Here is a 25,854-nt window from a genome sequence, read left to right on the forward strand (position 1 = left end):
ACTCTGTGGAATTTCTCCAAGCATTGACATGAGACCCTACGTGTAAGGCACAGAGAATGGGGCTGAGAACATGGCAGGCCCTCATCTTGTGATGGCCATGTCCACCACCCCCAGGGATGGAACAAAGTCCCTGGGCCTTGGAGTCCTGTGGCGGACAGAATCCCATGGTGACACCCATGCCCCAAGCCCTGTGTATTCTCCTCCCTTTGCGTGTGGGGAGGACTCTGACTACAATGGGTATCACTCATGTGACATGCTGTACGGCTTTATCCTGGTTGGTCTGACCTAAACAGCTTAGCCCATAAAAGAGACTGGGCTTTTCCTGGAGAAAGATTTGAGGTGTGAAAAGGATTTGACGTGAGGGAGATTCTCTGCAGCTGGTTTTCAAGATGGAGTGGGCCACATGACAAGGAATGTGAGTGGCCTCTAACTGCTGAGAGTGGCTTTGGCTGTCAGCTAGCAAGAAAGCAAGACCTTGGATTCACAACCACAAGGAACTGAATTATGCTACAACCAAGTGTGGTAAAAGGGGAACTCAAACCCTAAATAAGAACGCAGGCTGGGCCAACATCTTGATTTTAGCCTTGTGAAAGTAAGCAGGGAACCCATCTGACCTACAGAACCATGTGCTAAGGAAGGGGCATTGTTTTGAACCTTGAAGTTTGTGATACTCTGTTATGCAGCAATAGAAAACAAACACAGAATTTGTAAGCAGGACCTGCTGAGCTGCTCAAGGCAAGGGGTTTGGACAAGCATCAGGTACTGTCTAGAACACTGAGCATTCCCTTCTGAGCTGAGCTACCACTATGGGAGGTGTTAGGTCCAGCGGACAGCCTTTTGGGGGCATACCTCAATAAGGAAGTCTAAAAACATTGTACTTCATGTAAAATTGCAGTGTCCAGATGCTGGAAGGTGACAGTGGGTCAGAGAGAAGATGATACTGTGGCCAAAAGAGCTCCTGGCCAGTCATCTTACCCAGACCTGCAGAGCAAGGGCAACTGGAGAGACCCCAGATGAAAACCCAGTCAGGGAGAGACCCCAAGGGAGGCCTGGGCCTAAACCCAAAGCACCAGAGCAGCAGGCTGGGGGAGGGAGGGGGCCTGCCCAAGGGCTGGTGGGAGGGGGCACCCAGGAGTGATGGCAGTAACTTAGCAGCCCCCACTGGTTCGCGGCATCCCATGTGCCAGGTACTTTCCATACATTCCCTTTAGGTAAACTGTGCAAAATCACAGCTGGAAGACGCACCGCTGAGATTCAAACTAAGGACCGCATGACTCCAAAGCCCCACACGCTGCTGCTGTCCTAAGAGATCCCCCTCAGGATCATAGGCTGCTTGCCCCGGCCCCAGCTAAGGAGGGCAGTGGCCAGACACTTGTTTCAGACTGTGCCACTCGATACCATCAACACAGAGAGAAGTGCAGGTGTACCTGCTCTGAACAGTCACCCTGCCCTCTGCCTTAGTGCATAAGCTTCTGTGACCACAGAAAACGTTCTGTAGGTAGGAAGGGGGTCAGTCATCCAAAACAAGACTCTGCATGGTCTGAAACCCTCCCTCGGCCTACAGTTCTGCCCCTCAGGGCCCTGACCCTGACTCTTCCTCATGAACAAGTCCTGGGTGACTGGGAATGGTATCTGCTCCTTTTCTCCTCCCTGACATCTTTACCACCTGCTTCACTACCTTTATTCCTGATACTCTGGCAGCAGTCTGCACTCTCCTTTCCCATGGCCTGGAAGATGGTGATGAGCCGACCTACCCCGTGTTCCATCCTTGCCACAACTGGAAGGGCAGACTGCAGCTCGGGCATGTCACTCTGCACTGTGTGGAGGCTAAGAGGGGTGAAATGGGTCCCCTGGGGGCCTTTGGTCTGTATCTCAACTGGAAAGCCCAACCTCTTGATCCCTGAGGGGGACAGGACTGGGGAGATGGGTATATCACCATCCCAGGGGCCAGGGCAGCCACCTGGGAACAAATCCTGTTTAAGCCTTCTGTTTTCAGTACTGGGATGAGTACCTTTTGTTGTCATTGTTTCCAATCATCTTGAAGGGGGTGGGGTGTCAACCCACACAGCCTGATTTGGAGAGTAAGTATGTGAGTGCAGCTCTCTCAAATGACCATGGGCCACATCAATAAAGCGATTCCTTTGGCAAATCAGGTAGCCCGGGGTAAATAGGCCAGCAAAGGAAGGCTACTTACTCCAGGAAATTTTGGAGGCCAGATTAATGTTTTCCTTACCCAGAAGGCTCAGGACAGCCCCCAGGGGTGTTAAGTCAACAAGGAGGACCTATGTTACATCAGAGGATGGTTATTATGAACAGTGTTATATCAGCAAGATCAACCATTATGAAGGTGTCACATCAATGAGGAGGACCATTATGGAAGGTCCTAGGTCAACAAGGATGGTTGTTACAGGCAGTGTCACATCCATGAGGATGGCTGTTAAATCATGCATGGTGATAAATCAACAAGATGGACATCATAGGTGTTCAGCCATCATGGATGAAGTTCTATCTATAAGAATGGTCATAATGGAAGGTCTGCACCAACTAGGATGGCCATTACTGGCACCTGGACAGTGTCAGTGTTGGGCCTAGCTAGTGACCTTGAGATAATTATGCCACAAGTATTCAGAGAGGTGAAAAACTAAGTGAAGGACCACAAATGCTGAGATGGGGGTTTCGAGGAGTCTGACTCCAAAGCACACTGAGTTGGCAGGTGGAAGGTAAAAGCAGATGGTTGTTTTTGAAAGAGAGACTGGCTCAGAGCATTTTCCTTTTCATAAACTGTATTTCTTCTTCACAGTAGGAGTTGGTCCTACTGCTAAGTGCTACTGCCAAGGAAGGAAGAGAAGGATGGAAACAGAACTCAGCTAGAAAATCCGGGTAATGAGGTATTCAATCCTCATTTAACTACACTCTGCTTTGCTCCTCTAGCTGGTGTCCAGTCATAAATTACACATTGAAGAATTACTCTTAAACATTTTTCCAGATAGTGGATCACTAAGCAAACTGTCTTTTCAGAGATGGTGGGAGAGCACTGTAAAATACTAAAACACTGGGCTTCTTGGTAATGAATGACAGACTACACTTCTTCTTCAAGGCCGGCCTCAGAGTTTTGTTAGGATGTGCCGCAGACCTCAGATACCAGAATGCTGTGTCCTCTTCCTTCTCTTTTCCCGCCTACAGAAGCTACTCTTTGTCCCTGACCTTCACTGCAGTCCTTATATATACATATTTTGCTGTACTTATCACAGTGGACAGTGTCTCAAACTCAGATGCTTTCAGGGGCCCAGGCTGGTCATATAAATGAGACAAGTCAACACAGTGAGAAGGGTCTTGGTGTGCTCCATGAAATACTTTGTAATCTACCTTTTTTCAAAACATATCAAACAGAACTGGGCCAAAGACCCCAGGCCATGAATTTGTAGCCCCTAGTTTATATGTTTGAATTCCTTCTGGATGGTGAGGCCCTGGGGAGCAAAGCTGGTTTTCTACTCCTATATGTTCAGCATTTAGCACAAGAGGTCTCCAACATCTATGGATTGAATGAAATTTGTTGTCAAAACTGAGGAGTGGGCTATATATTTTCAAGACATTCTAGACAAAAATCAAATTCTCTAGGCCTGTTCAGTGCTAGGCCCTAAAAGTGGATGGGAAGGGAAATGCAACACGCCCATCACAACCCGGTGTTCTTTTCTTGCCCTTCAAGAAAAGTTACTCCACGTGGAGAAGGCAGTGTTAGTTACTAGTTCCTCTAATCCTAGAGACTTGATGCTTCTGTTCCACTCCTTCTATACAACCAAAATCTTATAGGAAGCAATTGTAGACTTGTGAATACAGGCTCTACATGCAAGAAATGTATTTTTTAATACAACTATTGATTGCTATACTCATACCTGGCTCTGATTTTTTTTTTAATTAAAAAATACTTTTAAGGCAAAACTGCAATGATAGAAGACAAATTAATGGTTGCCAGGGGCCAAGGGGCAGGAATTTGCTGCAAAGGTTTTTGGGGGAACTTTGTGGGGTGATGGAAATGTATCATGCATTTGACAAGACTCATCAACTAGTGCAAGTGTGATTCGTGGATTCTGATGGTACGTACATTGTACCTCAATAAAGGTGAAAAATATAATTAACATTTAGATAAATAAGTGAAACACAAAGTAAAAAAAAAGACACTTGACTAGTAAAAAAGTCTTTCTCTTACCTTGAAGCTATTGCCAGAGATACCAATAAGTGTGCCCTATTCACTGTTCTGGACCTTATGTTTTTGTCTCCATTAATGTATCCTGGGGTCACTCTGCATCAGTACCTCAAGCTACCCGGTTCTTTTCCATGGTTGCTTGAATGCACCATAATGTATTCAGCCAGGCTTCCAATGATGGATATTTGGGTTGTTTTCAGACTCCAGCTACTAGGGGAAAGAAAAGATGCTTATCTAGAGTTTCAAGGTACTAGTGGGACACACCTTCCCCAGTGTCCCAGGTTCCTGGCTGGAACTGTGGCTGTCTATCCTACTGAGCAGAGAGACCAGGGAGGCTGGAAGAAGTTACTGCAAGGGGTCAGGTCAGCTGCACTGGGTTGTGGTGAGCTTCTGCAAGATGACCCCAGCTCTGTTTACCATTTCAAAAATGTCTTCTATGTTATGACAAGTTGAGAACTAGCTCCTGACAGATTTAGCCCAAGGCTGAAGTACCTGATAAGACTGTCAGCAACTTCCAGGCCAGGTGGCCAATCTTTCTCCATCTCTCAGTAGGCACTAAAGGCAGGAGCCCTGCCAGGCTCCACAGAAGACCCAGCTGGGGTTTCATGGCCTGGCACTCCACAATGAAGTCTGTTTATGGCACCTGCTCACAAGGGTAGCTGTAATCTTCAGAAGCCTACTGGGGCTTTCTTGTTCATTTCTCACATGTAACTGGGCATGACATTTAAATTACATAAAACCAGTCTGGTCAGTTCCTTGGCTAACAAGGAGTGTGTGTGTGTGTGTGAGTGTGTGTGTGTGTGTGTGTGTGTGTGTGTGTGTGTGTACAAGATTGCACAGGTGCTCACTTGCAAATGATTTTTAAACTTATTCAGGTGTCATTGAGAACACTTTCTTGCAGTTTCTAATTGAGTCGCCTCACTTTGGAACTTGCCCCAATGTCCTCATTAGTGCCCAAAGTCAACTTCACTTAAGAGTAACAGAAACACAGTGTGTAGTAGTGGAAGCGTGAAAACTACCTAAAGGTCTCCCTAGAGCTACCTGGTTCCACACACTTGTGGCCTGGCAGTTTGGTGAAGATTGTCTGCTGTTAAAAATTTCAGTGTTCTTCCTGGGCATATTCGAATAGTCAAAGAAATAACAATTCTCATTAAGTGAGGAACCTGTTCTAGGCCAGACACCTTGTTGAGTGATTCACAGACACTATTTCATCTGGCCCTGCAGATGCTGTTGTCCGCATTTTGGAATTTAAGAACTGACTCTTAGGGAGGGTTAGTAACTTGCCTAAATCACGTAGTTACCAAGTGGTAGCGACAAGATTTGAATGAAGATTTGCCCAACCCAAAAACCTGACTTAGTGAGGTTGCTTCCAAAAAGCCAGTAGGTAACTGGGAGCAGGTGAGATCTCTGGCTCAAGTCCTGCCATTTCTCTGCCCCTCTCACCCTCTACCAGGTTCCAGTCAGGAATCTGAACCCTTCGGGATGCTCAGTCTGAGGACATTTGAAACGCAGGAGTAAGCAAGAACCAGAAGCCAGTAATGCCTGAGAACTGCTGGTTCTATGCCCTGGAGATGCTCCCAGGCCCAACTCCAGGGCTACTTGTCAGCAGGGCGGTTGGCAAGACAACCTGTCACCACGGGTGGAGTCCTCCCCAAACAGTGTGGCTGGCTGTCTGGGGACTCCAGCAGAGTGCAAACCTCCAGCAGGACAGCAGAGTATATTAACTCCTCCCGCTGGGCTGCTGGTTCTTGGCCTCGCTCGCCTCCTTGGCTGCCGAGCCACTCTGCACAAGAGCTGATCGTCTGTCTGCATGCAGGAGGTGCCCTGAGTCCTTCGAACCCAGGGGCTTCATCTCACCACCTCAGCATCCTCCAGGATGTCCTGGGACCTCTCACCAAATGTCTGCGAGTTGTTTTCAAATTAGAGATGCTTTAGCTGAACACCCTTCTTTGAAAGAGCCTGATGTTCCCACCAGATCAGTAATGGAAGATAAGGCACCTGCTTGGACAAACTCAGTGCGTGCCTGGACATACATTTTCCTCGTCCAGCTCCCAGCTGGATCACACATTGTCAAGTGTTGCAGAAGCCTCCTCATGGCTCCAAGTGTTATGTGACGTCACACATAGGCAAGTGGGCAGACCTCAAAATAAAATAGCCTGACTTTAAAGCCATGCAATTTATGGATTCAGAAAGTTAATGAAACCCATTTCTGGAGACTTTTAACATCCTAGACAAAGGCAGCAGATGGGCATCTTGTACATTTTTGCAGAAATGGCACATCTCACAGTGCTTTGATCTTCTGTTATTGAGGGTAGGAGTATTTGCACTTCATTTAAAACTTGAAGTTACACCATCTGTGTTCATGAAATAGTTTTGCTTTTCAAGACATTTCCAAATGTATTATTTAAAGATGTTCACACCCTGAGGTGAAGTTTAATGGCCTTGTAGTCATGTTCCTGAGCTGCATTTCCATCTGGTCCACCAGGACAGCCCCTCTTTGGCAGAGTCAGAGCAACAAGGCTTTCTGTGGTGTTCCTGGCTTGCATTCTGCTCAGGAGAGCATTGAGAAATTTAGATTTTTTTTTTTAAGTACAACAGTTGAAGAAAGAACTTTTAATTTCATGTATGTCTGTAAAGTGAATGTCTGTAAAGCAAATTCTGATTTTCTATTGTATTCTATCACAAATTCAGCATTACTATTTGGAGAAAGCCAAACCAAGATAACTGAGTTGGGATACTGTGGAGCAGTATGGGATACTGCAGGGCAGTACAAGGTCCTTGTCCTGTCCTTTGCAGAGGAGGGCTCTGCTGAGCCACACTGTGAGGCCAGATACTTTTGGTATAGCTACTTCTTTCCAGTCTTTCTTCCTAAGTTGACATGAAATATCGACAGCAAGACAGCAAGATAACATGACTGATCACACTGCACGTACACACTACTTTAAACCCTACTTCTTTCACTGAACCACAGGCAATTCTTCATCTTTTTCTGGTTATTCCCTTGAAAGTTTCCAGGAGTGGGGATGCATTCCTGTAAACCCACCCACATGCCATCCACTTCCCCACAGACATACACTTAAAGAGACCAGCAGAGATAAATGGGCATGTTCTATACAGTGAAGACCGCAGGCCCTGGGGGAGGCAGAGAATCTGGACCACTGACAACGTCTCTTCCACCCTCTGAAGGGACACAGAGCTGTGGTCCCATCTGTCAGTCCATATTTCCTTTTTCACGTTTCCAGCTCCCCAGTCCTCACGTGCAGCCGCTATGCCTCCCTCCTCCTCCTCCTCTTCTGTCTCATTTGCATCAGACTTGGAGCCAGAAGACCTGGGCTTTAGAACTTCTTGCCCTTGCCAACAGTGAGATTTGAAGAATCATCTAACTTCTAAAAGCTTGTCCCCTATCCTAGAAAGACTCGGCAGGAGGGCTGACCTGGATTACCCATTTGTTTATTCTGCAGGTATTTACTAAGTATCTACCACGTGCCAGGCGCAATTCCAGTCGCTTACCACATGGGGGTTGGATATGAACCTGTCTGAGCGATTCCACTAACTCAGGGGTCTCCAGGAGGCCCACTGAGCAGCTTTGGTTTAAATCAGCTCTCAAAACATTAGTGCTCATGGTTCCTCTGCATGGTCCAAGCCCTTACATTAAAGCTTGGAAAACGGAGTCCTAGAGAGGTGAGGCAGCTTTTCCCAAGTCAGAAAACTGCTGACAAGACTTGAGGTGAGAACCAGGTGTCCTGACTCTTTAAGTCTGGTGCTCTTACCATTCTGCCCAGTGCCTTGCCAACTGGACGATGCTAACCCCTTCCTGGGCTCACATCTAGACTACATCCCATCTCCCATCCAGTTGGATGGGGCCATGCCACTGAGTTCCAGTCAACAGAATGGCAGCAGAAGTGATGTGAAACAGCTTTTATCCCTGGACCACAGAAGCCTCCCACGTGAGACCCCCTGTGCTCTTTTCTGTTCTAACAGATCCTTGAAGATAGCACTTGTTGAAGCTGGCAGAGCCAGAAAGTGGCAGGAGACTGTGTCCCCATATCACTGCTTCGGGCAGATCCCATTTGGAATCTTGTAAGACCAAGAAATAAAAAGTCATTGTGTTTCAGCCACACATTTGGGTTTGTGTGTTATAGCAGCCTGAAGTGTGTTACACCTTTAACTATTAGACTTCTCAATGTAAAAAGTCAGTAAGAACTAATTGTTCCTCAGTGTAAACGTGAGGAGCTGCCAGAACTCATACCTGTCTTCAGTCTTCTTGATACACTGTGCTCGTGGCATTCTGATTATATAACCACAAGTAAATATTCAAAAGGAAATTTAAAATACTTCCCTCACCTAAATTTATGGTTAGTTTCAACTAGCAAGAATAAAGGAAGTAGCCAGCTGCAGTGTGAGGTGGCTAAGAGTCTGTATTCTGAAATGAGACTGCCCAGGGTCACAGATGGTACCATGGCTTATTAGCTGTGACCTTGGGCAAGTCATTTCACTTGTTACTCGCTCTTCTCCATTTGTTCTTTGACCCTTTCCATACAAATCTTTTGACCTAGTAATGCCTCCTCCAGGAATTTCATATGCAGATAAACTGTGTCTATACCCAACAAAGTCAGCTACAAAGATGGTCACTAAGGTTCTGCTTATAGAAACAAAAGACTGGAAGCAGCCCATCAATAAGGGGCTGGTTAAATATAACATGATGATTGTGTGACAGGAGTATTAGGCAGCTGTCAAAAAGGAAGTTACAGCTCCGTATGTTCTGATATGGGTAAGTACCAAGATGGAATGCTAAGTGAAAAAAATCAAGAAGAACATGGCACACATCCTATATTATATACTATGGTTGCTCCTGTTTGTGTAAAGAAGGGAAGTACATCTATTTACAAATTTGCACATGCCTAGAATAGCTCAGGAACAATGCATAAGCAATCATGGCTGCCTCTGGGAGGAGGCCTGGGGTCAGAGTAATAAGGGAACATACTTTTTGTACTATTAGATTTGATTTTGTACTATTAGAATTTTTGTTACTATGTACAGGTAATTCTTTTTCTGAGCATAGTTTTAAAATTGCTCAAATATTAAAAACACATATACATTCCTAGAACAAACATGAACACAGCACTCAGTAAGTGTTGGTTGGTTTTTTTTAAATGACAGAAAATGTCTGGAATACAGACTCTGTCTGTAAGATGACCAGCAGATGCTATCTTCAGATGCCCCACTGTGCACAGGGGGCATGGTACACTGCTGATGGGAGCTGGGTTGTCAGGATCACCACATGCCAGCTGGGTAACCCTGGGCAGGTTATCCCACCTCTCCATGTCCTTCTACATAATGGGGTTAGGAGGAGTACTCGCTTGAGGATAGAGAGCTAAATGACTAGCAGGTCTATTCAACAGCACCTCCTCAATTTGCATTTTCTCAGGAGAAAACAGCTTAGCTTTTCATTACTCAAACATTGTCAAACCGAAGTTTCATCCACCATAGTTATTTTCAGCCAGTGTCTATTTACATCTCCAAACACAACACAATATTTTAACAAAATGACCCACAGAGAGTCTCTACTTACATTACAAATGCAGAAAGTAGAGTGTCCTGATGTACTGGAGATGCCCTGATGGTCAACCAAGGGGGTGCAGTAAGTTACTACAGACACAGCTGTTTGTGAAGAACCATATAAACTGCTTGGCCATCTGGAAGTACATTTAATGCACTTTACATTTAATAGAATTGGTTGCTAATTACATATGGTTAAATTGCCATGTTCACAGTGCCTGTGGGAACTGCTGGGGGCTCGTTGTGCAATGGGGTGTTACTGTTTTCCCAAAGGAAATAATGAGACATAGGGCCTCAGTCAGTGTCTTCATGCAGAATGGTTTTTAGGAATCATGTTAAGCAGGAGTTGTTTACGTGTAAAATACACAGAGTGGCTGGCACAGGGTGGCTGCTCAGCATACCTTAGCTATTACAAGTAGTAGTTTACAGTGTTAAACACTGATGTCCTGAATACAAATCCAAGGCCACAAGGAGGTGGGGGAGGGAACTTGGCTCTCCTTGCCTGGTTGTCTAGAATGTTGCCAGCTGCCCAGAAGAGGGGATGGCTAATTTTAAGGTTGTAGGAAGTAGTTTGAAATAATCTGATTGTGGGATAATTTTTATAATTTAGAATGATGATTAAAGGGTATGAACTTTTCTTAATACCCAGGAGGAGAGCCTCGGCATGGATTTCCCGTATCAGGGATCTGGTCCGCAGTCCCACCCCATCCACCTTGACCTCAATCACAGGTACTTCAAGCAGCAAACTCCACTGCCTCTCCCCTATCCAAACTCACGTCAGCACAGCTTGGCAAAATCATAGTTGAGGTAATAAGGCAAAGGGCTGAATTCTGTTTTTTTGTTTTTTGTTTTGGCGGGGGTGGGGAGGGTGGGCAAAAAAAGGCAGGTACTGCTGGACTGTTAGTACCATCTAGCTGGGATGCTCTTAAGATTCTTGAATATCATCCACTAACTGTTTGCTGAGCCAGGAGAAAAATGCCTCTTCTATAGATGCTAGTGAAATAACAATGACAGCCTAGGAGAATGTGGGACAACACTAGCGTTCACACATGGCTGGCCAGAACGTACACCAGGACAACAGGACCAGCTCCACACAAGGCAGCATGGAAACACGACCCAAAGCCTGAACATTTTCTTTATTCTTTATTCCAGCAATTCTGTTTCCAGAGCTGTAGTTGGACAACTAAATCAAGAATATGCAGAACAGTCAAGTCACAAGAACACAGTCTCAGATATATCAAAATCCAGCTTCTACTATTTTATAACCTCGGGAACGCAAAGATAATACTGTTCCATGTCATTATAGATTCTGTGCTACATAATTTTGAGTCTTTTCACTGAGCAGGTCTATCAAAATTGATACAAGCAGTCCTCTATATTCTATTTTTAGTAGAAAAATTGAAAGCAAACTAATTGTCCAACAGTAAGGGACTGTTAAAGTCAACCAACAGGATGGTCTCATTTTTTAGTTTTACACATACAAAGAAGACTGTGCTCCAAAAATGGCCAAGTGAGTTTGCTCACAAATGTTTTTTTCCCATTTAGGTTATATTTATTGCCAATTATTCCGTAAGAACTATATACTACCTAAAACACTTTAATTATTGTTTTCAATTCCCTTCTCCTACACTGATGGCCTGGGAGAATCCCTAGAGGAGTGTGGGGGCTTGGGGACAGGGTACAGTCATCCCGGAGGAAAGGACAGCACCTGAAGTGAACCCTGAGGCCGACCTGGGGGCAGCCCTCTCTGACCTTAAGTTATGTAAATCTGTGGGTAAGTGTGTGTGGTGGGTGAGGAGTGTGGTAGGGGACTCATCAGTTCTGCCAGTTACACATTCCAGACAACAGCTACCAGCTCCTCATTTGAATCTTAAGAATGATGAACACACATACTCACCCGGGCTGAGTAAGCACATCATCCGATGTCTGCTCCTATTTCTGGCAAGAAACAACGGCACCAAGAATAGGGTCACTGGGCCAGACTCTGGTATCTGAATGGTTCCTGGAAAGCTACTAAGTTGAGGTTTTAACAAGGTCATAGTTCCAACTTAACCTCTTTCACTCCAGGAAGTAGGGAAGCTGATGGGAACATCAAACTCCCACAAACACACAACACTAAGATGCACACTTTCTTCTTCAGCTCGGCAGTGCCACGGGTTTCATTTTCATTCTGCCAAGTCTTTGTTAAGAGGGTTCAGGGATTTATAAAACAAATCCACCGTGCCAGGCTCTCTGGCCTTCTCCATCTCTTCAGAACAGACTCCAGAAATGTCTCAAAGGCTAGAGCACCCCCAAGGCTTCAGGCAAAGCAGGGACTCTCCAGCCACAGGTACTGCCCTCAAGGCAGCTCCACGCTGGCGGCACTGGGCCAGTTCCCAGTACCACAGGAAGGATTCAGCTGGTGAAATGGGAACGTTCCTGGCTTCCTCATTTTTACACACCAAACCAAGAGACAGGGCTCTGACCAACAGAACTTCCTGGAGGGAAGGGATTCCATTGGAGCTACTAGAGACCAAAACGGCAGGTTCTCCAGGCCAGAGGGAGAAGTGCGACATATAAGAGAAGTCAGTTCAGGACAGGCTGCCATCAGTAATGACTTGATTCACACCATATTCCTACGGAGGAGTTCTTATCACAGATAGCCGGAAACATCTCAGCCGTTCCCAGAGCTCCAGTACAGCTCCCAAGTGTGGTGGACGCACACACTTTTTTTTCGCGCACACACATTATTCACTCACTAAATCAATCACTCTTTATTCTTAAATGGATTTTTTCCTTCAAAGGAGATCTTGAAACTTCAGTCTTAATTACAGTAAAAATGCATACAGTGGTTTAAATGAGGTCTTAAAGGTTACCATATGTCACCGAAGCTGCTGGAGAAAGGAAGCAGGAAGTTTTCCTTTGGATTTGCAGTGATGGCAGTGGCCGCAGCACCAAAGTTCACCACAGCCACGGGGTTTTATTCCGTAAGGTAATCAATCTACTTACCTACCAAATACAGACACTCCCCATAGGAGCAGCAAAGGGGAATCAAAGTCCCGAATCGCTCCCTGGATAGCTCTTTAAAATGTACAAAACCTGTGCTCTTCGCAGGAAAAGTCCTCAAATCAAGTTCTTACATGAAGAAACCGGGTTATTTCCACGTTCTAATACTTCCAGGGCCCTCGGGGCGCCTCCTGCAGGCACAGGCAGCTGGGACGCAGCCTCCCTCCCCTCCCCCCAACGGAGACAAAGCGAAACACACACAGGCCTGGTACGCCCCCCTCTGCCGACCCCCTTACGCCTCCGGGGTTCACTCTACCAAGGGACGACGGGGAGAGCAGAGCTTCCGCGGAGCGGATGCCCTGAAGCCTCCTCCCACCGGGCACTTTGATTTTCCACTAAATATTCCTGAACTTCAGCAGAGAACGGAGGGTTTAAGGTGTTCCGGCGGGACTTCGCGGCTCCAAACCACTGTTACCCTGCGCCTTCCGCTGGCCCAGGGGAGGCGATCAAGGGTGGGCCAGGACAGGCCAGCTCCCTCCCGACTCCCCGCCCGGGCGCCCCCGGGAACCCGGGCAAAGCCCCCAGGGCGCAGCGCGCCCACTCCGGCCGGGCCCGAGCGCGCCTTCCGCGCGCACTGCTTTCCTTCTCAGCCCGCGCGGCGCTCGTCCCCCACGACGGCCGGGCTCGGGGCCACTTCCACGTGCGACGGCCTAAGCCAGGGCGAGGTTGCCTCCGCGCCCAACGCGGCGCGCCCGGAGCCTGGCGGTCCTGGGCCCCCCGCGCCGTCTGTGAATCCTGCCCGCGCCGCCCCGCGACCGGCCCCACTCCGCGCCCAGCGCGCCCGCCTCCCCTCGGCCTGCCGCGGCCCGACCGCTCGGCGCCACCCGCCCCTCGGCACCGCACTCACCCGCTCCGCGCCGCAGGCGCTCGGCGCCCAGCAACAGGACTCCCAGCAGTGCAACTGTGGCCCTGCAGTTCAGGCCGGCCATGGCTCCGGGGCGCCTCTGCCTCTGTCGGGACAGTGACTGTGGCCCTCGGCTCCGAGCGGCGGCCGCGGGCGCCCTAGCCTCGCACCGGCGGCTCTGCGCCCCAGCCCGGACCTCTCTCCGCGCGCGGGCGGGGCGCCCAGGCTCCACCCCGCGCAGGGGCAGCGACACCTGGCCGAGCCATTCCTCCTCTCTCCTCCCCTTCCTGCCGCGCCCGCCGCGCCCGCCTCTCCCGCCCAAGTACTGGGACTTGTAACCTCTTTCCCGGCTTAGTTCTCCCTCTGAAGTCTGAGAGGATCAAGGTTTTTTGTCTACAGGCGCGAAGGTCGGCCCTGGGGAAGCCAGTTCACCTTCCCTGCACTGCTTAGGAGACTAGGAGGTCATTATGTGCCCCATTTTGCAAGGGAATCCTGTTTGTGGATTCCCCAAGCCCTGGCTTCTTCCCCTATGCGCCCTTCTCTGCTACCTGACTTGGGCCAGAGGCTCACAGGACTTTAAAGGTGCTACAGTTACCTTTGCAGGATTGTGAGCCCGCAGCCTACTCCAGGCATGTCACCTGCAGTATTTCTAATTCTCACAGCAGCGCTTCCGCATTACAGGTGAAACAGATTTGCTGAGCTATGCAGCCTGAACAAGGTCACCAGGCCAGTTGGTAATTTACACAGGCAGGATCTGAGAGCAAAAGAAGGGTTTTACACAAATGGAGTTGTTTGCAAAGTTTTTGACAAATGAATAAATGAATGAGAGAATGAATGAAGTTGGAAAGGGCCAAGAGAAGAAACCTAAACAGGTCCGCAGTGGCCCCTGCCTTGAACTGTGGACCAGTATGTGCAATATGGGCATGGGGCATTCAAGCCAATCTTTGGGCTGTAAAAATCAATGGTACATGGGCTCCTTTCCCACCTCCTGACTGCAGGTGTGCCCCCTGTCTTCTGAGGCCCTGCGGGTTCTCATTCCACCTTATAGGCCATACTCCAAGTCCAGGGCCACAGGGCCACAGGGAGAGGCAGTGGCAGGGTTCTTCCACTCTCAGCTGGCAGCCCAAGGTTCTGCCAGAATGACTCCATGGGTCTCCCTGGAGCTACCTATGCCTGTGGGCAGCCAGAGGCCGGCCAGGGTCAGCTGCAACCACCTTGGAGAACTGGGACAGGACCCCAGAGCACATGTGAGGGCCTGTCCAGCTCCAGCCTCTGTTTAATTCTTGGGGGGAACTTAATCTCTCTAGGCTACCCCTGCTCTTGCTGTGAACAGGGGTGAGAAGTCATCTCTCAGGAGCTTCATGCCCTTCATTCAATGTGTCTTCAGTGATGAGAATAAAGCAAACTCTGCCCTCAGGGAGGCCACAGACCATGAGGGAGCCAGAGACTTCCAGACTGGGGCCATGACCGCCCCCCCCTCCTCCCGCCGACATCTCTGCCTCCGAAAGGGCCTGGACTGTGAACTAGAGGAGACATCAGAATTTGTCTTCTAATCCACTTCCCTCATTAGGTAGATAGGTGGGGATGCTGGGGTACAGAGGGAAGGAAGAGGTTGGAAAAGTAGGAAGAGGTTGGAAAAGTAGGGAGGCTTTTGGCTCTCCCTACTGAACTGAGAGCGAATTCATCAAGAAGAAGCAATCTTGAGAAAACCTGAACATCCTTTTAAAAGCATTTAAAAATGTTTATGCTGACCAGGAGAGTGAAAGCAGATTTTGTCTGTTTTCCTAATTTTATGTAGGGATATATACCCAGCATTTTCCTAGCATCCATAACACCATTGTTTTCCACATATAATAATAATAATAATGGCAGTGTGTTGAATTAAAAATATCAGAAATATTGCTTAACATGTTTAAATCTAAGGAACAAGTTATTTCATTACTCTCTCATTCTCCAAAGTTTGCTTAACCATGGGATAGTGCCACCAACTTTCTGTAAATTATGTGCCAGCCAATAATTCTCAGATGAGAAGAATTAGTGATGGTCCCAGACAATGGCAACAAAGAGAAAGAGATGAGAAAAGTAGGGTGGAATTGTTGCATCCTCTGCATGACAATCCAACTACATAGTTGAAATCCATATGCCTTGAGGTAATGTCATGGATCTTGGGGTGGAATGTGAGCAAAGCATTGCCAAGGTATGGAAATGTTCTGACTTTACAAACATGAGTGAAAGGAATCAATTTTAAAAGGTTATTTCTGAACTAGAAAGAAATCTAGGTAGCTACAGTCTCTTGACAAAGAAAAATGACAGATTGAAGGTTAAGTTTTAAAACAGACTATTCCATCTAATTTTGACCCCTCTAGAGACCCTATAAAAACTGCAAAACAGGGACCAACAAAAAAAAAAAGACATAAGCCTACAAAAATGGGGAGAACAGAGAGAAGACAACAGCAAAATCCTCTTGGAAGTTGGAAAGCATGTTGTGGACAAGTGGTAATTGCGTTAGGAGCCTGGAGACAGCAGAACCAAAAGTCAGTAATGGGGAAAACTGAGAAATAGCATGATTTATGCCATGGGATTCTTAAAGAGAAAAACAAACAAACCAAGAACTGGCAGCACAAGGTATTCTGGAATGGGAGGGCTAAAGCAAGGAAGATTGGGTGAACGCTATTTGAGAAGTACTATTGTTAAATCACTGAAAACTTTCCTCTATTCCTCCTTGGCTGGGCAACTGCCCCTTCATTGCCCCAACAGAAGTCTGACATGTTGTTTTCTGAAGTGTTTAAAATTGAGGGCTCTGGACTAAGGAGTGCCATGCATAACTGAAAACCTAGGAAACATTCTGAAAAATAGGTAGGTAAAAGGAACATATATATTCTGAATGTTAAGCTCCCAGACCTGGCCCCAATTTCCTTCCCAATATGCAACACAGAGGGCTTTATCATCCATACTCCAGATGAAAAGAATCTTCTTCTAGGGAATCTGACGAGCCCAAGAGGAAGGACCTAAACATTTACCCCCATCAAGAGAAAAACCAGATCCCTCCCAGCTGGTAAACCCCATCAACTCAGCTTTTTAATCTCTCACTTTTAAATATGATCTGACCATCAGGATTTTAAGACATCTGAGGAAAACTTCTAATATGACACAGTCAAAATCAACCAATTTACCAAACAGAAAAAGCAACTTGGAGGAAAGAGACTAGATAAGGATGAGAAAACAGAACAAAACAAAACAAGTACTAACTTCCTTAGAGAAATAGGCAACATTGTATCTATGAGGCAGGAACAGGATGTCATGAAAAATAAATATGCAGGGAACCAAGACTTCTTGGAAATATTTTAAAATGATAGAAGATATTAAAAAATAAATAGAAGGGTTGGAAGGTTTCCCAGAAAGTAAAGGAGAAAGACAAAGATAAAAAATGATAGAAGTTAAGAAAATTGGAGGTCTAGTTCAGGAGATTCAACATCTGAATAATGTATTTCCTAGAAAGAGAGAACACATGAAACAGAGAAGACATCGGTGATATAATTTAAGAAATTCTCCAGGCCTGAATGACATGAGTTTCCAGATTAAAGACTCATGGAGTGTCCATCATGATGGATAACCTAGGCTTCACACCAAGGCACATCGTGATGAAATTTCAGAAACCTCGGAACAAAGAGAAGATTCTGTTCTGCACTCTTTGCATAGAACCATGCAAAGAACAAAAATCAAAATGGTGTTGGATTTCTCAACAGCAACACTAGAAGCTGGAAGACCATGAAGCAATTTCTTCACAATTCTGAAGGTATAATAACTTCCAACAAAGAATTCTATACCCAACCACCAGTTAAGTGCTAAGGTAGAAAAGGGGCACTTTTGGACATCTAAGATCTAAAACAAACAAACAAACAAGGCAAAGCAATGCAAATCCTCCACATAACAAACTCCCACACAACTTTTCTCAGGAAAATGCTGAAGAATGTGTTCCATCAAAACAAGAAATGCATGAAACACAGAGAGGACTGGTTATAGGTTTTTGGAGGCTGAACTTAGTCACCTTAAGAAAAAGTATTTCTGACATTACAAATTGAAAATCAAGTGTGAAAAAATGATTATTTATTTAGAATGAGGAAAAAAATCACAATAAATTACAAACTTGAAAAAATTGAAAAATAGCAGAAATGTCACAAAATCTAGAAAAAGAACATGATATCTTTATGATTAACTCACTGGGATAGCTTTCTATCTTCATTTCTTAAGACAATTTTACTTCTCTGAGGTGTGTGCTCTCCCTGCTGGAGTTGCCAACCTTCATCTTAAGACGCATCAGATAATCTAAGAGGCAATCTCAATTTGTTGGGATGCATAAGACCTGTGAACTCAGACACAGAAACACTGTTCATAGAAACACTACAGTGTTATGCCCTAAAAACACAGGAATTTTTAAAAATTCTATTTGCGATTCCTATTAAACCTAAAGAACAAAATATTGTGGTACATTTATACTTTTATATGTTGTATTATCCATTTATTTCTGACAGAAAAAAAACCCCTTCATTTTTGATAAGACATGATGAGAACTGAATGGTTTGCTTAAATTTTTCTTTTTGCATTTTCCACAGACTAGCTTCTGGCTCTGTACATGTCAAATGTGATTTCTGCCCTTCCACTATCCATGTAGGTCTGGCTGGGCACCGTTGGAGAAGTCTGTAATATGATACTACCTCTGGCCTTGCACGTTTGGGCACCTCACCTGGTAAGTCAGCCCAGTGGGTGGGAGGAGTATACCTGGAAGCTAGTTCTACAACATGAGGCAAGTAATGACTTAAATGTACATGAAAGTGACCATGAAGTATGTAAATATATCTGCCAACCCAATTCAATTTCCCCTTAGCCAGATCCCCAAATGCCCACAGACTCCCAGGGCTGCATTGCATTAAGGGGAAGTGTGATGGAAAGGTAGGGGGGTGGGTCAGGAGGGGAGGTGGCAGGGAGAACTTTTTTTGCAGTTGAAATATGTGTCTGCAAATTTTACAAGAAACATGCCCAGATGAGCACATGACCTTGGAAGGGGCTGCACAGTGATGTCTGAGCTTTCTTTGCTTCATGATGTATTTGCCTCTGGATGCAGGAAGCACAAGATCCATCTCAAGAGAAAGAGAAGAATCCCCAGGGTGATGTGCACACACTTAGAAAGCCTGGAGTCCAGATTGAGTGCAGTAAAATGTATGACCAAGGATGGTGGTGGTGCCTCCTAAGTGGAGAGCTCATCAGAGTAATATCAAAGGGAGCTGTTATTTTGTGGGGGAGATCCTCAAATAATCATGGTGTTTGGCTGAGATGCACAGCCCCTGCACCTCCACATACCTATGCTGTCCAGATGCTCCTGAGCAACCAGAGACAAGGAGCCAGCACCATGGAGTGACACACCAGCCCAGGACACCTACCTAGATTTTTACATGAGAGAGGAATAAAATTGGGCTTTCAGGCACTTGTAACTGAACCTCATCCTAAGGCAAGCATAGACTTTTCTCCTGTGTGCTGTGGAATGTTTAAGGGAGAGCAGACCCAAGTGATTCATTGCTAGAAGAAGCTTGACCCAAGGCGGGGTGGCTCAGTGACTGCCAGTGCAGATTCTGCAGTCAGATGTCCTGGATTCTAATACAGGCTCTGCAGCTGACTGGTTTGTGCAACTCTCTATATGCCTCCGTTTCTTCATCCAGAGACTGGGGCTTTGAGAGGGCATTCTTCACAAGGTATTATAAACATTAATGAGACAATACATGTAACACACTTCACCCAGTGCTTGGCACATAGTAAATAAACAATAAAGTTGGCTGTGATTGCCTTTGCCATGAGGATCGGCAAGAAAGGAACGGGTGTCGGTTTGGTGGGGGCAAAAGCCATGAAGGCAGAGGGAAGAGTCCTGCAGAGAAGTCTAGAGACACACTTCTTCATGAGCTCATTCCAGCATGAAAGTGTTGGGTCCCCAAGGCAGGAAGTTGTCTCTGCTTTACTCATCTGGAAGTTCTGGTGCCAAAAATAGTGCTTTGTAGTCATTGTTCAACAAGTAGTTAGGAAATGGCTAGCTTCCTTATACAATGAGTGCATGAATGGCCCTGCTAGCCTGGCCAGCTGAGCTAGGGCAACCCCTTCAAACTGGGGGCCCTGAAAGAATGAACACACAGTTCATTTTAAACAGGGGTGGGGCCCCTGCTTCTAGAAGGAGGCCACTGTGGCTCACACCACGTGTCTGGCAGTGCCCCTGGCCTTCAGGGACTGGTCAGCGTCTGGTGGGCCAGGACTTCATCTGGTTTGACCAGAGGGTGGAAGAAACCTCTGCTGAGCAGGGCAGTTTCCCTGAGACTTTGCTTTCCAGCCAGACCATTAGGCAGGTTAGAGAGGTGGAGATCCTTTCAGTGCACACAGAGCCCCTGCTGTCATGGCAATGCCAGGGGCACTTCAGGAAGAAAACTGCCTGGCCGCCTTTCAGACAGAGGCTCCTCTGTAAGCTTTGAAAGAGAGGAGCTTGCCATGGTCTTCAGATGAAATAGATGCTCCTTAGGAATGACTTCCTTTGCCTAGGACTTTGCCCCTGGGGTAACCACATGGTACAATTTCAGTCCTCGGATGAGTAAGACACAGAAGGAAAATCCTCAGGGAGCAGCTACTCATGCTGCTGTGCACTGGGGCTGAGTGAACCCGGTTCTCTGTGACTCAGGAACTGGCCAGCAGGCAGCAGGCACCTCTGTGCCCATTGAGTTCCCCTTAAGCCCAGGTTCCACACTCCATCACCTCCCAAACTGTGCCATCAGGGAGGTCGAGGTATTGATGTCAGGGGGCAAAAAAAGAGGAAGAGTGGAGCTGGAGGCAGAGCTTTCCTCTAGTCCCTTCTTCAGCTTATGCAACAGCTCCTGCAAGTCACTTGCCCACAGGGTGGAGAGAGCCAGACCCCGCCCTTCCTCCCAGAGCACCTCCCTTTGGTATGACCCACACCCATGTCAGGCCTGTGCCTGCCAGCCTTGCTTCCTTCTTCTCTCTGTTTTCCCTTGGAGATTGGTGATTTCAAGGATTTTCTTCCGCCCAGAGGAGATCAAGTTGCACAACCACTGGGCTGGAGGCCGTGGAGCTCATCTGGCTGTCCCCTCCTGCTGGACGGAGCTACAGAGGGGACGTAACGTAGTCAAGTCACACACAGCAGCTGACCTTCAGAGGGGAAGCCAGGGGTCCATGCAGGAGCCAGCCCATAAGCTGCCCTTCCTAAGGAATCGTGGTCCCACTCTGCCAGCACCTTGTGCTGCCAGCATCCTCACGCCTCTGCCTCCACCCAGCATGCTGCCTGCACGCCCCAACTCAGCCCTTTGCCACTTGGCCTCCACCCCCATTGCTCTGCTGAACTTTTCTCCCCAGAATGGCCCAAGCCCCTCCCTTTGGCCACCCAGGTCTGGTGACAGGATGATGCCTTCAGAAGGAGGAGGAGGTGAGAAGAAATGGTTGCAGGCTGAGGCTCTGAGACCTCATGCTGCCCAGTCCAGGACTGGCTCAGGAGCTGCGAGGGGCTGACGCAGGGCGATCAGGCAGGCTCCTCGGATATGTTGGGGGCAGCCGAGATGCACAGGGACAGAGCCAACCAAGCAATATTGAAACCATTGGTCACTGCCTTTCCCTGCGGTGTCCTCCCTCGCCACAGTTACCTGAAAGGCTAAGGATGCGATCCATAGCCTCGGGCAGCTCAAATGCACCCCCTCTGGAAGACCCATGCACATGTGGGCTCTGCCCTCCTTGACCTGCCAGTGGGGAAACAGACTGGCCTTATCTCCTTTGCCACTGTAAGCTTCCATCTTATGTGAAACTTAGACAACACAAAACTTGAGAAAATAGGATGATGAGTCCCTGTGTACCCACTGACCAGCTTCAGTAGCCTTTCACTTGAGGGCAGTCCTGTCCTATCCTGACCCGACCATCCACTTTCCCCATTTCCTGTATCACTGGAAACAAATCCCAGAGATCATATCATTTCATCCATGACACATTTCAGTATGTATCTCCAAAGGACTGGGAGTCTTTTTTTGTTGTTGCTGTAAAATATGCATAACATAAAATGCATCATTTCAACCATTTTTAAGTGTACAGTTCAGTGGCAGTAAGTACAATCACATCACTGTGCTACTGTCACCATCATCCATCTCCATATGTGTAGAACCAACCATGCCTATCATACAACCAGAGGTGAGGCAATATGAACCATCATGGTCAAGTGTGAGCATGAACAGGAACAACAGCCTTATCCAGGACAGCCATTGGTGGGAAATGACTGTGAGATACACCCCAGTTTCAGAGATGTTGACATTAAAAAATATGCATCTTATTATTGATGAAGCAGAGTTTCTGGTTATGTGGTTGGTGAGAATCTCACTTCATTTATCTGGGTGACTTCTCCACATAACTTAGGTCAACGATTTCAACTATTTAAAAAATATTTGTCGAGATGGGCGGAAGATGGCGGCGTGAGTAGAGCAGCGGAAATCTCCTCCCAAAACCACATATATCTACGAAAATATAACAAAGACAACCCTTCCTAGAATAAAGACCAGAGGACACAAGACAATATCCAGACCACATCCACACCTGAGAGAACCCAGCGCCTCGCGAAGGGGGTAAGATACAAGCCCCGGCCCGGTGGGAGCTGAGCGCCCATCCCCCCAACTCCCGGCGGGAGAAGAGTAGGCAGAGCGGGAGGGAGACGGAGCCCAGGACTGCCGAACACCCAGCCCCAGCCATCCGGGCCAGAGTGCAGGGCCCTGGATACTAGGAAAACAGGGCAGCAAGAACAGTGAGCGGGCACCAGAGGCTGGGCGCTGGAGGACACCAGAAAAGCCAGCGACCATTTTTTTTTTTCTGTTTTGTTTTGGCGAGCAGTTTTTGGAAGTCTTAAAGGGATAGGGCCCCCAATACTAGGAAAACAGGGCAGCAAGAACAGTGAGCGGGCACCGGTGGCCTGGCGCCAGAGGACACCAGAAAAGCGAGCGACCATTTTTTTTTTTCTGTTTTGTTTTGGCGAGCGCTTTTTGGAAGTGTTAAAAGGATAGGGAACCCAATACTAGGGAAACAGGGCAGGAAGACCAGTGAGCAGATGCCTGAGACTGGCGCCAGAGAATAAAGAAAAACGAGTGGCCACCTATTTTTTTAATTAAAAAAAAATTTTTTTTTTTTAATTAAAAAATTTTTTTTTTTTTTTTGTGGTCGTTGTTTTGTTTTGGCGGGTGCTTTTTGGAAGTCTTAAAGGGGCAGGGCGGGTCACTTAATCCAGAGGTAGGGAATCCGGGGATCTCTGGGCACCCTAACCCCTGGGCTGCAGGGAGGAGGGAGGCCCCTTACGGAGATAAATAGCCTCCCAGCAGCTCCTGCTCCAACGCGACTCCACCACTTTGGAGTAGCTGCCCGAGCCAGGCCACGCCCACAGCAACAGCGGAGATTAACTCCATAGCAACCGGGCAGGAAGCAGAAACCCTGTCTGCGTGCAGCTGCCCAGCACAAGCCACTAGAGGTCGCTGTTCTCCCAGGAGAGGAGGACCACAAACCAACAAGAAGGGAAGTCCTTCCAGCCGTCACTCGTCCCAGCTCTGCAAACTATTCCTACCATCATGAAAAGGCAAAGCTACAGGCAGACAAAGATCACAGAGACAACACAAGAGAAGGAGACAGACCTAACCAGTCTTCCTGAAAAAGAATTCAAAATAAGAATCATAAACATGCTGACAGAGATGCAGACAAATACGCAAGAGAAATGGGATGAAGTCCGGAGGGAGATCACAGATGCCAGAAAGGAGATCGCAGAAATGAAACAAACTCTGGAAGGGTTTATAAGCAGAATGGATAGGATGCAAGAGGCCATTGATGGAATTGAAACCAGAGAACAGGAACGCATAGAAGCTGACAGAGAGAGAGACAAAAGGATCTCCAGGAATGAAACAATATTAAGAGAACTGTGTGACCAATCCAAAAGGAACAATATCCGTATTATAGGGGTCCCAGAAGAAGAAGAGAGAGGAAAAGAGATGGAAAGTATCTTAGAAGAAATAATTGCTGAAAACTTCCCCAAACTGGGGGAGGAAATAATCGAACAGACCACGGAAATACACAGAACTCCGAACAGAAAGGATCCAAGGAGGACAACACCAAGACACATAATAATTAAAATGGCAAAGATCAAGGACAAGGAAAAAGTTTTAAAGGCAGCTAGAGAGAAAAAGGTCACCTACAAAGGAAAACCCATCAGGCTAACATCAGACTTCTCAAGAGAAACCCTACAGGCCAGAAGAGAATGGCATGATATTTTTAATACAATGAAACAGAAGGGCCTTGAACCAAGGATACTGTATCCAGCACAACTATCATTCAATTATGATGGTGGGATTAAACAATTTCCAAACAAAAGCTGAGGGAATTTGCTTCCCACAAACCACCTCTACAGAACATCTTACAGGGACTGCTCTAGATGGGAGCACTCCTAGAAAGAGCACAGCACAAAACACCCAACATATGAAGAATCGAGGAGGAGGAATAAGAAGGGAGAGAAGAAAAGAATCTCCAGACAGTGTATATAACAGCTCAATAAGCGAGCTAAGTTAGGCAGTAAGAAACTAAAGAGGCCAACCTTGAACCTTTGGTAACCACGAATTTAAAGCCTGCAATGGCAACAAGTACATATCTTTCAATAGTCACCCTAAATGTTAATGGGCTGAATGCACCAATCAAAAGACACAGAGTAACAGAATGGATAAAAAAGCAAGACCCATCTATATGCTGCTTACAAGAAACTCACCTCAAACCCAAAGACATGTACAGACTAAAAGTCAAGGGATGGAAAAACATATTTCAAGCAAACAACAGTGAGAAGAAAGCAGGGGTTGCAGTACTAATATCAGACAAAATAGACTACAAAACAAAGAAAGTAACAAGAGATAAAGAAGGACACTACATAATGATAAAGGGCTCAGTCCAACAAGAGGATATAACCATTCTAAATATATATGCACCCAACACAGGAGCACCAGCATATGTGAAACAAATACTAACAGAACTAAAGGGGGAAATAGACTGCAATGCATTCACTCTAGGAGACTTCAACACACCACTCACCCCAAAGGATAGATCCACCGGGAAGAAAATAAGTAAGGACACGGAAGCACTGAGCAACACAGTAGAGCAGATGGACCTAATAGACATCTACAGAACTCTACATCCAAAAGCAACAGGATACACATTCTTCTCAAGTGCACATGGAACATTCTCCAGAATAGACCACATACTAGGCCACAAAAAGAGCCTCAGAAAATTCCAAAAGATTGAAATCCTACCAACCAACTTTTCAGACCACAAAGGCATAAAACTAGAAATAACCTGTACAAAGAAAGCAAAGAGGCTCACAAACACATGGAGGCTTAACAACACGCTCCTAAATAATCAATGGATCAGTGACCAAATCAAAATGGAGATCCAGCAATATATGGAAACAAATGACAGCAACAACACTAAGCCCCAACTTCTGTGGGACACAACAAAAGCAGTCTTAATAGGAAAGTATATAGCAATGCAAGCATATTTAAAAAAGGAAGAACAATCCCAAATGAATGGTCTAATGTCACAATTATCGAAATTGGAAAAAGAAGAACAAATGAGGCCTAAGGTCAGCAGAAGGAGGGACATAATAAAGATCAGAGAAGAAATAAATAAAATTGAGAAGAATAAAACAATAGCAAAAATCAATGAAACCAAGAGCTGGTTCTTCGAGAAAATAAACAAAATAGATAAGCCTCTAGCCAGACTTATTAAGAAGAAAAGAGAGTCAACACAAATCAACAGTATCAGAAACGAGAAAGGAAAAATCACGACAGACCCCACAGAAATACAAAGAATTATTAGAGAATACTATGAAAACCTATATGCTAACAAGCTGGGAAACCTAGGAGAAATGGACAACTTCCTAGAAAAATACAACCTTCCAAGACTGACCCAGAAAGAAACAGAAAATCTAAACAGACCAATTACCAGCAATGAAATTGAAGCGGTAATCAAAAACTACCAAAGAACAAAACACCCAGCCCAGATGGATTTACCTCGGAATTTTATCAGACATACAGGGAAGACACAATACCCATTCTCCTTAAAGTTTTCCAAAAAATAAAGGAGGAGGAGTTACTCCCAAACT

The 25,854-nt window shown here is 46.4% G+C and overlaps 1 protein-coding gene across 1 annotated transcript in view; it reads right to left on the reverse strand.

The window, feature by feature from the left end:
• The window catches only part of CDCP1 (CUB domain containing protein 1), a 69,855-nt gene extending 55,979 nt beyond the window's left edge, over positions 1-13,876 (reverse strand). Inside the window, exon 1 of the mRNA XM_036899358.2 lies at positions 13,656-13,876. Within this exon, the coding sequence (XP_036755253.2) occupies positions 13,656-13,737 (82 nt within the window). The 5' untranslated portion in view covers positions 13,738-13,876. The remainder of the gene's footprint in view (positions 1-13,655) is intronic.
• Positions 13,877-25,854: the final 11,978 nt, after the last annotated feature.

The sequence above is a fragment of the Manis pentadactyla genome, chromosome 1 (assembly GCF_030020395.1).
Source record: "Manis pentadactyla isolate mManPen7 chromosome 1, mManPen7.hap1, whole genome shotgun sequence".
NCBI lineage: Eukaryota > Metazoa > Chordata > Mammalia > Pholidota > Manidae > Manis > Manis pentadactyla.